Source organism: Carassius auratus, chromosome 3 (genome assembly GCF_003368295.1).
Source record: "Carassius auratus strain Wakin chromosome 3, ASM336829v1, whole genome shotgun sequence".
NCBI lineage: Eukaryota > Metazoa > Chordata > Actinopteri > Cypriniformes > Cyprinidae > Carassius > Carassius auratus.
The window spans coordinates 5,822,095-5,836,259 of NC_039245.1; the positions used below are offsets into that span (position 1 = coordinate 5,822,095).

Below are 14,165 nucleotides of genomic sequence, written 5' to 3' on the forward strand. Positions count from 1 at the left end.
AGTGGTGGATTATGGAGGAACAAGGGATTTCGGCACATTGAAAATATCACGATGAGACGTTTTTCAGCAGAGTCCATCTGAATTTATCGCCCATGGTTTCATATAACAGAGATAGGGTTCGAGATGCATGCTGTACCAAAATACCAGAAGGGAACGATAATAATAATAATAATAATAAAAAGCTCTCTGGAAAGAGAGAAAAGATGAGAGACACCCTGTTTTAAATCCAAGGTGTTCAACTTGCCAGGCTTTAATTCCGATCGTGATTCTGTAATTTTGTGCGATACTAAGGCACAGAGCTTTCTATACAGGAGCGGATTAGCAGCGAGCTGATGTCAGCGCAAGAAGAGAACAGCAGTATCAAACGCTGACCTGTTTTCAACTGATAAGCCGCACACACTTTGTGCTAACCGACTCGTTTAATTTGAGGCTGCGACATTCAGAATTAATTAATAATCTTATACTTGAGCGCCAGACTCAACTGTGTACTGCATATATGCAAAAACTAGTTTGAAAGATTTCTGAGACTCCTATGCTGATTTTTACGGTGCTACTTACATAAGCAGGCCAACCAGCACTCCAATTTTCACAATGAATGCGAGCAGCACGTTTAATAAGGCATATAAAGCATCTCTCTAGTTTTCACCCACACCTATGTATGTTCTTCCTATATGTAATTGGCTGAATGGTGGTGGAACAGGATGAAATGTTCTCATGTTAAGTGGCAGGCATGAAATATGCAGAGCTTAGCGTGGGCACGTGCTGCGCACCGTCCAAGTTGGTTTTATACAGCGATGCTATAAGCAAATTGACAAGACTTCCTCTGCCATGCGGTTCAGAAACACATACAAATAATGATATATGTGATTGAATAAAATGTCACATCAGGGTTTTAGAAAAGAAAACCATCTTTTGTGTTTCCAGAGTTCATATTGCAGGTATGCTTGAATTTCAAGGTTATACACACTAAAAAAAAAAGTGCAGTAAGGGAAACAACGCAAAACCAAACAAATTGATTTTTCAAGTTTTATTTAAATGCATACTTGTGTGTTTTTTTGTTTTGTTTTTTTTGTTGTAGAAAATACTTTGGCACAAGAAAAGCATTGAGGATGTATGAAGCAAAGCACACAGAAAGGTCAAGAGCACTTCCTAAAACATTATAGTTCTCTGTAATTCATGCACAGAGCTTCTATACACATTTATGGTATAGAAAACACAAAAATCCCCTTTTTTCTTTTCTTTTTATCTACAATACTGACCACATAGAATTCATAACATTCAAGAACATTTGACACATTTTATACATTTTATTTGCTTATATTATTTTAAGACACTTAAAAAATATGTCATAGCCCTACACTAAACTGCTTGCTATATTTTTGGCAGAAATGACAAATGAACATTTTATTTGTTGTATTTTGATTTTGTTTTAACCAAAAGTGTCTTATCCGGCAAACAACATTTTTCTACAACATATCTGGAAGCCTCATATGAGAAGCCATTTTAGAGAGGTTATCCCTTCCCTGAAATCCTATGATGAAGATATGATATGAAGCCCCAGTGGTTTCCAATAAAAGCCACTGGCCGCTAGTCAGCACGGATAACCGCTCCGGGAACTCTGATGTCTGAGAAGATCTGACCCGTTTCTGTAGATGTGTGGCTCTTGTGGCCTTTCCAGTTCCATTTAGTGATACGGTATCTGTTCCACACAGGGACTTCGCTGCTGTTACCACCAACATAAACAGTGCTCACGTTTCTAGATCTACTGTCGTATCAATCGTATCGTATCGTATCATGTAATTTCAATTATGACACCGTATTAATGCACTGACCAGCCTGTGGTGTACCAATTAACACAACAACAGATAGCTTCAACGGACCCCTATTGTCACCTATGAGCAATGTTTACATGCTTGAAATGTTTTATTTCCAAAGCCACACCGTCTAATTGTGCTGCAAATTATTTGTCGTCTTTATATCCTGTTCTTCTCCTCGCCTTTAAACGCTGCGGTATTCTTTCAGGTTTTTCACGTACCAAGTTTCAGCATAATATAATGCGGCGGGTCTCTATTGATAAGCTTCAAGATGGAATCATTCAAGTGAAGTGAAGCTGTATCAATGCATCCCAACTAGATTAATTTGCTCATACACAAGCTCTTCGATGAAATCCAGGATATAATTCTGAGATATTCCCCATGGGTGACTACTCATATCTTTGTCTTCGTAAACCCCAATATTGTTGAAAAATGGTTCTTGGAGATTTCAGATCGTACCCATTAAAAAAACATACATATCTAACAGTAATATATGGCCGATGGGTCTTTTAAAGGTTATTGGCTTCAACGCTAGTTCATTTCTGATATTAGCACTTGTTCTCTTGTCCTGTCTCTAACTGTAATTGTCTCAAGCAGGAGGTAGGTGATATTTAATGTGCCTGTCAAATACCTCTCGATAAAATCCGGCTGACCTTTAAGCAGAAGTCAAGCGTTAAACAAGGAAGAGTCAACGGGAACCATCACAGGAGTCATGCTTCCTGCACATGGGTGAATGTTTGATGATGGTGTAAGATGATCAGGCAAAAAAAGCAGATCACTACCACAATCAGGCACAACCATTAAGCTCTATTGGCCCATACATACATACACGCAAACCGGATAAAAGCATCCTAAAAAGTCAGATTTACTCATGCTTCCAAAAAAAAAAAAAAAGAGAGAAAAACTTTGGTCAATTTGTGTTATGTACTTGTCTGTACAATGCACGTCAGAGATTAAAACAAGCCTAAGGTTCACTACAGAGCTAACTAATGACATATGTATCATAAAAGTTCAGGCAAAACGTCATGCAAAAACCTTTTGAGTTTGCATTCTTTCTGAAACAGGCAAAATGGTTTGACTATAAAATTAGCAGAATATCATGGTCACAGGCTTTAAAAGGAGAGCGACGATAGCCATTATGCATGTCATATGCGATTCATGCACCTTTAGTGCAAATGGCTGAATCTGAACACCGAAGCTGCCCGAAACACACATATCTGAGGACAGTTAAAAAGAGAGCTATGCAATACACACCACATTCCGGAAAGCTGTAGAGTACAAATAGTATAAAGACAGCCTTTAGATCTGAACGTTCCTCCAGCATGGATACACTCAATGGGATGTTGTGAAAGTCGCAGCGATCTTCAGGCTAATCTAGGAATATCAAAGTTTCGCATGCATATGTATATTGATGGTTTAGTTTCAGTGCATGGCTGTTTATATACATACACACGCCCGTTTTGCGGAGTGTATGATACATAAACGAAGAGGTGTGATGAAGAGGGGGTTAGATGGAGGGTTGGGTTAGTTTTAGAGGGTCGCCCTTAACTCTGGGCTTCCATGGCAGGGTATTCAGGGTTTATGAAGGAAAAGCCCTCAAACTCGTCTTGGTCGAGATTCATGATGACCTCCTGGTCTGGAGGGGTGAGAACCGGTGGATGGCGAGTGAAAAAGCGGTCAAAGTTCTCTGCGTCCCGGCCACACTGCAGGAGGGAGAGAAGAACAAGAGAGGCATGTAATGGATGGGGGATGATGAACATGGTCATAAAGACAAAAGCAGAACGTAAAAAAGAGAACAAATAAAAGAATGGGAATGGATGTGAATGTAAGGGCTGTGACAGGTGCTGTAGATTACTGAACAGCAGTACTGAATACATGAATGAATATCCTGTTGAACAGACCAGCATACTGTAGGCCCCTACACTTTAAACTCTTAAAAATAAAGGTTCCAAAAGGGGATTTTCAAAGGGATTCCATAGAAGAACCATTTTCCCCAAAGAACTTTTTAGTGGACAGATCTTAAAATAATATATTTTTTTTGTAAATGACTAACTTTTTCAACTAAAATTTACATTTTGTGCAATGGAAAGCTTCCATGGATGTTAAAGGTAATTCATGGAATCATAAATGCCAAAAAAGAATCTTTATTTATAATAGTATACCCAAAAAAATAGAAGTCTGTCATGATGATGTAATTCCAAAGCTATATATAAAAATAAAAAAAATAAAAAAAACCCCCAATAAAACAATAAAACAAAAGCACCATAAAATAATCATACACGTGATCCATACAACTTCAGTGACTTTAAAGCCATATGAACGCAATCGCATATGAACCCATTATTCACTGAAAATCTTGACTTCATTGCAATGATTCGAAGCAATGATGTCTGATTCATATATAAATAATCATTTCAGTCAGATATTTTATTTATTTTTGAAGAAAATAGAGGACAGTAGAAAACTGACAGGCTCACTGACTCAAATATCTGTTTGCAGTGGTTACCAGCTCACTGGAGTGGAAGATTATCAGTGATGACTTCAGTCTGTTCATCAAGCCATCATACTGCATCCGAAGCCATATGTAATATAGTGCATGGGTCGTATATTATTTATGGTGCTTTTGCATTTTTAATTTTTTCCCAAAGCTTCAAGATTCAGTCACCTTTCACTGCAATAGCATTGAAAATAGCAAACAGAACATTATTCAAAATTCTTATGCATTCCACAAAAAAGAAAAAAATATGAAATGATAACAGAATTAAACCTTTTAGGTAAACTGATCTGGTCTAGATCTGGTCTGGATCTAATGAAGCACAATGACCAGCATTTTTTTCACTGGTCCACACATAATTCGAATTGGAAAAAGCCTAAAGCTGGTCTTTCCATCATGGCATTGGGTGTTAACTTGGAAAATACGAATTCATGGAGACGTGTGAGACCTTAACACTCATACTGATGCAGAAATATGTTCCAGATGTCAATGGCATGTTAGGGTGTCTTTCATGATGCTTTTTAAAACAACAACAACAACAACAGCAGCAGCATTAATGCCACCACAAACAAATACGCTTCATTTCAAATGTCAGCTTTTGAAATTCCAATGTTCCAGTGACATTTAAATAGCTCACGCATCATAATGGTAAGAAACTGGTTAGCCCACGCAAGTGAATCTGTAAATGAGACTGAAACCCTTTGCACCGTTCACACATGCGGACACCTTTACATGGAGAGCATTGTTCAGTGGCAGTTCAGTAAGATATCAAAACTCACCTTTTGCAGCCCGTTATGTAATATTCATGAACAGGACTCAAGCAAAGTCAAAACATCTGAATATTCCAAACCTGGCCAGTTCTCTACCTCTGGCCCATGTTGAGATATCTCTGCCTCCTCACCTCTGGCAAACAATGCTGTCGGAGCAGCCACAGTGAAAGAGGAAAAATCTGGCAAGTGGTGAAAAATTAGAGCCGAGACAGCTCACGATATGATGCATATTACAATCCATGTGTCACAGTTCAACACCTGCATTATTTAATAACAACATATTGTGAACGCATATTTTGTGATATACTGTAATACTATGCAGTCATTAGTGAAAAATCAACACCAGTATTGTAGATCAGATATTATGTGCATGGATCAAACATATTATATACAGACCCACTGCACAGGACAAAATCACAAGCTTATGCAATAGGCAATTATGCACAATTGATTAATTCCACAGGTGGTGCAAGAACTAATGTGAATAAATCATAATTAATCCAATGTGCTCACGTCTCACCTCAGTGTGAGACATAGACTACCGTTCAGAAGATAAGATTTTAATAATGTTTCTGAAAAAAGTCTCCTATGCTTATCAAGGCCACAATTATTTGAACAAAAAACTGTTATATTATTATCATTTAAAATAACTGTTTTCAATTATATTTTACAGTTTATCTTGTTGGTGTGATGATAAAGCAAAATTTTCGGCACCTTTGCTCCAGTTTTCAGTGTCACACGATCCTTCAGAAGTCATTCTAATATGTTGAGATTTGTCATGTCTTACTATTGACAGTTGTGCTACTAATTACTTATATTCTTATGTATATACATTACACACATTTACATACATATTTAAAAATAAGATTGCAAAAAAAAGTTAAATGATCGCTTATCTCATCCTTAAATAAGCCTGTACCTGAATTCTAGGTAAACAGAAGCATTAGTAAGTCCAAAACCCTTCAAATAAACCCTCCTTACGCCACTGGGCAGCCCAACAAAAGCTTGAGCCTTTAAAAGCCCCATACAGCATGAAATGACCTCATTTTCTTGACTGTACCATTAGCCCAGAATCCTTAGCTGTACCTGGCAGCAAACACAATAGCTTTAGATCTGGCTCTGCATTTTCAGCAAGAGGCATCTGACTACCATGTGAACGATTTACAACCAATGCATCTTAAAAAAGACGAGATGCAATCAAAGTTCAAACTTTCTTGGCAAGTTCACTCGCTACCTCTAAATACTAAACAGCCACGCACACACACACACACACACACACACACACACATGCAGAGAGTGACAGACAGTGAGAGCACTGAGGCATAACATCTGTGTGTGGGAACCATTAAATCACTCCACGCAGCATCTGTGTACCTCTGTACCACCTGACCCCTATCATCCCGCCTCAGATGCATTAGTATTTCCAAACGTGATCAGGGGAGGTTGCGACTTATGGATCTGCCCACTTGCCGCCATATACGTGCCCTATGCCATCTAGGCAAGTGAACCCACTGAGAACCCGTCTCTCGTCAGCCCCTGAAAATTGAGGGAAAAGCTTTTTGGTGTACTCTTAAAATCACCTGTCCACAGTCATTATCATCAGGGGGCCACATTTACTGTTAACAGTCCTTGCTATTAAAGACACACATTTGACAAGCGGCTTGTCTGAAGACTGCTGTTAAACAAAGCCCATTTACAACTCTCTCTCTCACACAAGTGTCCATCGCTCAGTGACGCAGACCTTCTCTCTGACACACACTGTTTTCCTTCAGCTTGCTCATATCTCTGAGTGACTGTGGATGTGGATGAAGAGAGAGGGAATGAAAGGGAGAATAATATTCGGTCCCAATTTATATTAGGTGGCCTTAACTACTATGTACTTACATAATAAATAAGTTCAATGTACTTATTGTGTTCATATTGTATTGTAAAACACTTTTGCTGCTATTGAGGTGGGATAGGGGTAAGGTTAGGGAGAGGGTTGGAGGTAGGGGTAAGGTTAGGGAGAGGGTTGGAGGTATGGGTAAGTTTAAGGGTGGGTTAAGGTGTAAAGTATGGGTCAACAGATGTAATTACATGTAGTTTTTTTTTTAAATGTAAGTACAATGTAAAATCATGTATGTACTTATTGTACATGTATGTACTTATTGTACATGTGTACATGTATATACATTGTACTAAATTATTAATTAAAATGTAAGTACATAGTAGTTAAGGCCACTTAATATAAAGTGGGTCCTAATACTCTTTAAAGCAAAAGCTTTGGAGCATCAAGCCAACACAGAACACTGTTGTCATTTCTGACTACGACATGCTCTCCAACCTTCACTCTGGGCAAAGCCTGAATGGAGTCCCATGCCCCATGATGCTTTTATCAACAGCCATTTATAGTACACTTGTTACAGTCACAGTCTTCTATAGAGCAACCAGACATCACATATGCACACACACATTTTATTTTTATTTTAAATTAATGCTAGTTTACATTCACCAAGGTTGCGGTAATATTGTAAAATATTATTACAATTCTAAATAACTGTTTTCAGATTTAATATAATGAACGTGTAATTTATTCTTGTGATTCAAAGCTGAATTTTCAGCAGTTATTACTCCAGTCTTTAGTGTCATATGATCCTTCAGATATTATTCTAATATGCAGAGCCGATGCTCGGGAACATTTGTTATTATAATCAATGTTAACAACAGTTATGCTGCTTAATGTTTTTGTGTAAACGATGATACATTTTTTTCAGGACTGTTTGATGATAGAAAAACATAAATAAAATATATAAATATAAACTGAATCAAAATTATAATTAAGCTAATTTTAGAATTATGAATGATATTTTAATTGACAGAAAAATTATAGTTTTAAAAGTTATGTCTATCTAATTGTATCTAAAACAAATTCCTTAAAATTAGATTCTATTTGTTAAAAGCTTTGAAATGTATTTAAAGCTAGCAATACAAATTGGGTTAGGAATATTCTTCCAAAAATAACCATATCGATCACTGAAGATTATAAATAACCACTGATGTCTAACCTCACATACTGGAATAATGCAAAAAATTTTTTTTTTTGGAGCACAACTGCATTTCCTCTCTTTCACTTTTACTTTCACTGTACAGAAAAGAACAGCACTATCTTCTCACTCCATGAAACCGCTTTTTTACTGTTTTTTCTTCTTTCTGCATTTTTACTGGTGATCATCAAAATCAACACCAGTATTTACTAGCATGGAAGCCTTCTGGTATAACCTGACTTTTCATGATGAATCTGTCACTCTCCTCACCTGGCTTTGATTCCTTTTCACCTCCACCCATCACTCCTCTGTTCCAGCATGAGCGGAGCATGATGGACAGTGTGTGTAAATGAAAGGGTGAGGTTAAGATGACTGTGTCCAATCTTCCCTGACATACAGAACGTGCCGGGTGACATACAGGAAGTGAGAGTGAGCGGTGCTGGCAGCAAAGAGACTGTCAGCATTCAGAGAGCCGGCCTCCCATGGCTAGCACACGCGAGCCACCGCTGGCAGTCTTGTACCGCACAGGCAACAACAGTCCATCTGCTGCAGATAGAGCCAGAGGCGTTCCACCTAGAGCTGGCGTGCATCCCAAGCAACAAATCAACTTCACTTCTCACCTGCCACCAGATAATTCACCAGCACCAGCAGAGAAATGAAGAGCTCCGTATGGCAGCCCTCCCCTCGTTCTGCTCCAAACCTGAGCTGTATAGTCACTCTGATGTTTCGAGGCCTGCGTCCCTCTTCGCATCCCCTTGGTCCGATTCCCTAATCCACCACATCGCAGTGATCCCTTGCCAGACAGTGCTGTCATGCTTAATTTCAGAGCCGCAGGCTGTGATGTGTAGAGGTACATGCCTTCCAAATCCTATGTCAGACTACCGTGTTTCCCAGCAAAGTGAGATCTGGGCAAGGAGGAATGGGGCAGATTCTAGGGAACTGTCCTCACTGACCAGCCTCTGCATTCAACTCTTTAATTACTGGTTCTGGATCTTCAACGCACATAATAGCTTTGAAAACCATACCTAGTTAGCTTCCCTACTTACATAGGCTGCCTCCTTATTGTATTTTCTGTGTAATTTTTATTTATTTATTTTTTATTATAAGCTTATTTGGATGCTTATATTTTGTATATTATGTCTGCCATAATTAGCTGATTTAAACTTATTATTATTATTATTGATTTTTTTAATTTCCCACCTGATTTCAACCCAAAATTCCAAAATTAATATTTCACACTGTATATTAGTTTGTTTGGATGCCTAAATTCATAACATCACTGACATTTTTATTTAAAATATTTGGTACAAAATTAGGGCTGCTCAATTATGGCAAAAAATCAAAAATCACGGTTATTTTGGTCTATATTGTAATTACGATAATTTAACACGATTATGAGGAAGCCATATGACCAAAACTTTATACGAGTGATTTATTTAAAATATAGTGATAAATATCAAATATCTGTTTCCTGTAAATAAGGTTGCTACGACATCTACATTGCAGAGGCCAGCGGAATTTCAAACAAACTAAAAAAGTCCTCAAAATTATTGAAAATAATTAAACTGTCAGCAATAAAATCAAATACAACAAAATAAAAAGATACACATGAAACAAACTGTGCTTTAATGTTTTTTTATGCAAGAATCAAGCAGTATGATTATTTCTTTTATTCACTATACTATTTAAAGTCTCATTTCAGTTTTAGTTTGGCTCTGATGTGTATTTATTGCAGTTTATATGAAAAGGTTCATGTAGCGTTGTACAACCTCCTACAGAAATGAATAATCAAATGTAAAATAAAAAATAGCCCGCTGTCACTTCAAGAGCCGCATGGAGGCTACAGTATATCTCTTCGTAAGGAGCAGCACAAGTTCTCTTTCACGCTTTTAAAAACATGAATAAATATACTTTGATAAATCAAGCAGGTCCCCAAATGTCACGTTACATGATTTTATTGATTTGCACGGGAAATTGGGATTTTATGCATAAACGAAATCGCAGCGCTGCAAAAGGGGGCGGAATGGGGCACAATAATCGTTTTATATCGATTATTGTATTTTCATAATCATTGGAGGCCAAAATTGAAATCAAATCATTTTTTAGATTAATTGCACAGCCCTAGATAAAACAGAGTTTTTAATATTGGCTTTATTGGATACTGTTATGGTGAGAAATCACAGCAAATGATTCTGTTAAATAAAGTACTTTAATGAATCAAACTGAATCGCAAACTATTTTTGACATTCCTGCAAAACAGTTGGGCTGTTAGATCAAGGATTTATCAGTAATATTTTTAGTGGGGCACAGCAATATTTTACTGGGGCTCATAAAAAGGTGTCATAGCATGAAAACAACGACATGTATTGGGCAGAAATTTCAGTGTATCCATAACATAAAATTTGTAATTATTATATACATTAAAGGTAAGCGACAACATATTACAGCAATTCTGGCCTCCCTTCACTGGCTTCCTGTTCATTTTATAATGGATTTTAAGTTTAGTTTTACTATTTAATTCTCTAAATGGACTGGCACCAAGATATCTTTATGATTTAATACAGTTGCGTAATCCATCAAAAGCACTCTGAGCATTTACTTTTGGTAGAAGAGTAGGGGGAACCGTGCCTTTGCAGTGGCAGCTCCAAATATCTGGAATAATCTGCTCCTCCATGTTAGGCAGGTCCAAACACTTTCTGCTTTTAAATCTAGTCTTTGGCATTTATCACAATATGATAGATGATTGTTTTGGTCTTGTGTTTTTCTTTTATTGATTATGCTTGTGTAGCACTTTGGTAAAACACGTTGTTTTTTAATCATGCTGGTTGCAGAGCATTCTGGTATTGCTCTTGACTTTGGACCGTGCTTATGACACCTTAAAATGCTGCCCACGAATGCCTGTTACTAAGTTTTGGAATAGAGCTAATGTCTGCATAATTTTTTGGTCTCCGAATGAGACAACGTGAGTCTCATTTAGATCATAATTGCCTGAGTTTGTAAATCAGAGTTATTTGAATGTCCATCAAGCATGTGGCCATCGTCACGAAGAGGGTCTAAAAATCATCCGTCTTTCTGCTCAGCTAATGACACCAGCACACAAACATCCATCTGCTGCTGCACAGGCAGCCAACACCACATGAACACTCCTAATCACACACACCTGAACAGTGAGCTAATGTACCTCACTGCTGTTTCACAGCATAAGTAAGCCTGAAAACTGGGAACAGACTTACAGAATTTCAGGAACTGACACACTTGCTCACCAATGATCCTATGCAGTGAATGGGTGCCATCAGAATGAGAGTCCAAACAACTGTGAAAAACATCACAATAATCTTCAAGTAAGTCTAGTCCATCATATCTTGTGAAGTGTAAATCTGTGTGTTTTCGCTTGTAAATAGTGCTTGATGTGTGCATATTTCTCTCCTGATTCAGATGACATGATGTTTTCACTGGAGAAAGCATTATTATGGAGAAAGGACTCATATTTTTGCTGGAAGCAATGGTCTGAAAATGTCTCGATTGACTTCTTTATTGCACTTGATCTTCACAAGATGCTAGCTGATGGACTGGAGAGGTGTACTCCAAACAAGTTTTTATGAGCTTTCTGAACTCTCATTCTGATGGCACCCATTCACTGCAGAGGATCCATAGGTGATCAAGTGAAGTAATGCTAAATTTCTCCAAATCTGTTCCAAAGAGGAAACAAACTCATCTACATCTTGGATGGCCTGAGAGAAAATAATAAAAACATTTGGGTGAACTATTCCTTTAAATTATCTTAGAAAATATTGTAAAATATTTTTTTTTTTTTACTGAATTACAATATATGGTAGCATTGTGTTACAACTGATTATGAGACAAGCAAGAACCATGATTCATGTCAAAAACATTTTCTCAACCAATGAAAACGTGTTTGAAACCCGAAACATTGGAAACCTGTTTGAAAACATAGTTTTTACTATTCTGTTTAGTGACACTAGTGGTGCAGAAATTACACATTTTGCCTCTGCCACTTCAACTACAAGTAAAAAAAAAAATCTTAAAAGGAAAAAAGTAAATCTTAATATTTTATGGTGAAGATGAAGTAAACGGCAGCAATGAACTCGGTTTTCTAAAATCAACTAGACAATCTGATCTCAATGAATTCACCCAGACCTCAACACCAGGGAGGCGCTGCAGGAAGAAGATCATGTTTAACAGGCCAGTCTAAGTCCGAGCGGGAGGTCAGGAGGGTCAGTGTGGAGGGACGCAGTATGCAGCACAGTACTGCCTGGACACTGCCTGCTCCATCTGACAGCGCTCTCTCTCTCTCTCTCTCTCTCTCACACACACACACACACACACACAAAGAGACGCAAGAGAAGCTGTACTCATTAAGGTTCTGACTGAGGCTGACAAACAACACATCTCAGCTCGGCCGGAGCCCTGGCGCACACACTTCTGACACGGCTAAGATGCTACTGTGCCTCTTGCTGTGGTGTGTAGAGATACACCAAGCTGACCTTGCTTCAGCAGCTTAAGACCAAGAAGCTGTGCTTGACTACAGCCGACTACAAACTAACACATGTGTTCAGTGCCCCTGTGAGAGGATTTATAGCTGTCTATATCAGCAGCTATCAATTGTATATATATATTTGTTATTTTTAAAAGGAGAAACCGAAACAAGGATATACGAGATATTTGCAGATATACAAAACGTAAACAAAGATGCACATGCTTACCATTTTGAATATCAGTTATGTTGATAACTCATGTTTTTATGAAAATATCATTTAACACACTCACTCTCGCCGACAGACTTCTGCAAACTGCTGCCAACGTGAGGAACACACCAAAAAAACTAACTAGCTCAACAGACACTCGCCGACGGGCTTTAAGAAGGACATAAAGATACTTCATTATACCTACTGCTCTCCACAGCCCTGAAAGTTTGGCTTGTCTTCTGTAACACAGTACAGCAGAATTTGACTAGTTTGACACTGTCTTCAAAAACTATGTCCAGTCGGCCAGCTTGAGCTTGAGCTGTTACAGGTCGCTTAATGTGATTTACACAAGAAAGTCATTATCCTGGATCAACATCCTTTGCTGGTCCTGAGACAACATTCCTATTAACCAATCACAGCCCTCTTGCTTTAAGATTGGGTTTCTAGACTGCAGGGTTGGGTGGAATTCAGAATTTAAGAAAAAATGATTTTGAATGACATGAAGGATTTACTGTTGCAATTCAATGAAACAATAGTGTGTTGAATTTCACTTATAACTATACAATAAATAATACACATTTGGTGACAAAACCTAAATGATTACATAATTAATGAGCAACAATGCTAACTGAATCACTGAAATTCATTTTACTTTTTCTAATGTCTACCAACTTTATGTAAATAACTAAACAGATCTTAATGTTGCCATTAAAAACAAACAAAAATAAATAAGCCCACCACTACTTACCTCAAATTACCAATCTTTTGACTATTTTGACTACTATAACATATTTATATAATATTGTAGAAACGGTAGTGTTCTAGAAAAGATGCTCTTTCGCCATAAAAAATAAAAGTGAATTAAATGAAAGTTTATTTATTTAATATAACGATGAACATATAAACATATATGTAAGTGTTTACAGTTGACATTTCAAACACCTGTCCATCATTTAATATTTCTAGAAATATCCTGTATGTTGTATGAACATGATAATGAGCAATTCATACTAAGAAATGTATAACAAATTACACCAATAGCAGTTGTATTTTTGGAATTGAATTCCATTTCAATTCTACTTCCTGAAATTCAAATTATAATTCAGTTTAAATAGATGGAATCAAGTGAGGTTGAGGTTGGATTAGAAATAGTGGTGAGGGTTAGTGTTAAGGTAAATGAAGAATTCATATAGGATTAAGAATAACAGAAGGGTTATGTTTGTTGACAGGAATGTTTTTCCAGAAGCAACAAAGTATGTCGATGCAATGGTGTCTTTTTTTGATAAATCATGTCATGCATTATGTGTTACGTATCGGGCTGAAAAAAAAATAGAAAGACAATGAAACTCAAATTTAGA

The 14,165-nt window shown here is 37.3% G+C and overlaps 1 protein-coding gene across 2 annotated transcripts in view; it reads right to left on the reverse strand.

The window, feature by feature from the left end:
* LOC113044866 (protein kinase C beta type-like) overlaps positions 1-14,165 on the reverse strand; it is a 109,870-nt gene that overhangs the window by 5,894 nt on the left and 89,811 nt on the right. The window contains exon 17 of one of the 2 annotated variants that reach the window (XM_026204991.1): positions 1,412-3,517. The exons of the other annotated variant lie outside the window; for it this stretch is intronic. Coding sequence (XP_026060776.1) covers positions 3,359-3,517 — 159 coding nt within the window. The 3' untranslated portion in view covers positions 1,412-3,358. Of the gene's footprint in view, positions 1-1,411; positions 3,518-14,165 lie in introns of those variants that run through there. 2 annotated transcript variants of the gene reach the window in all.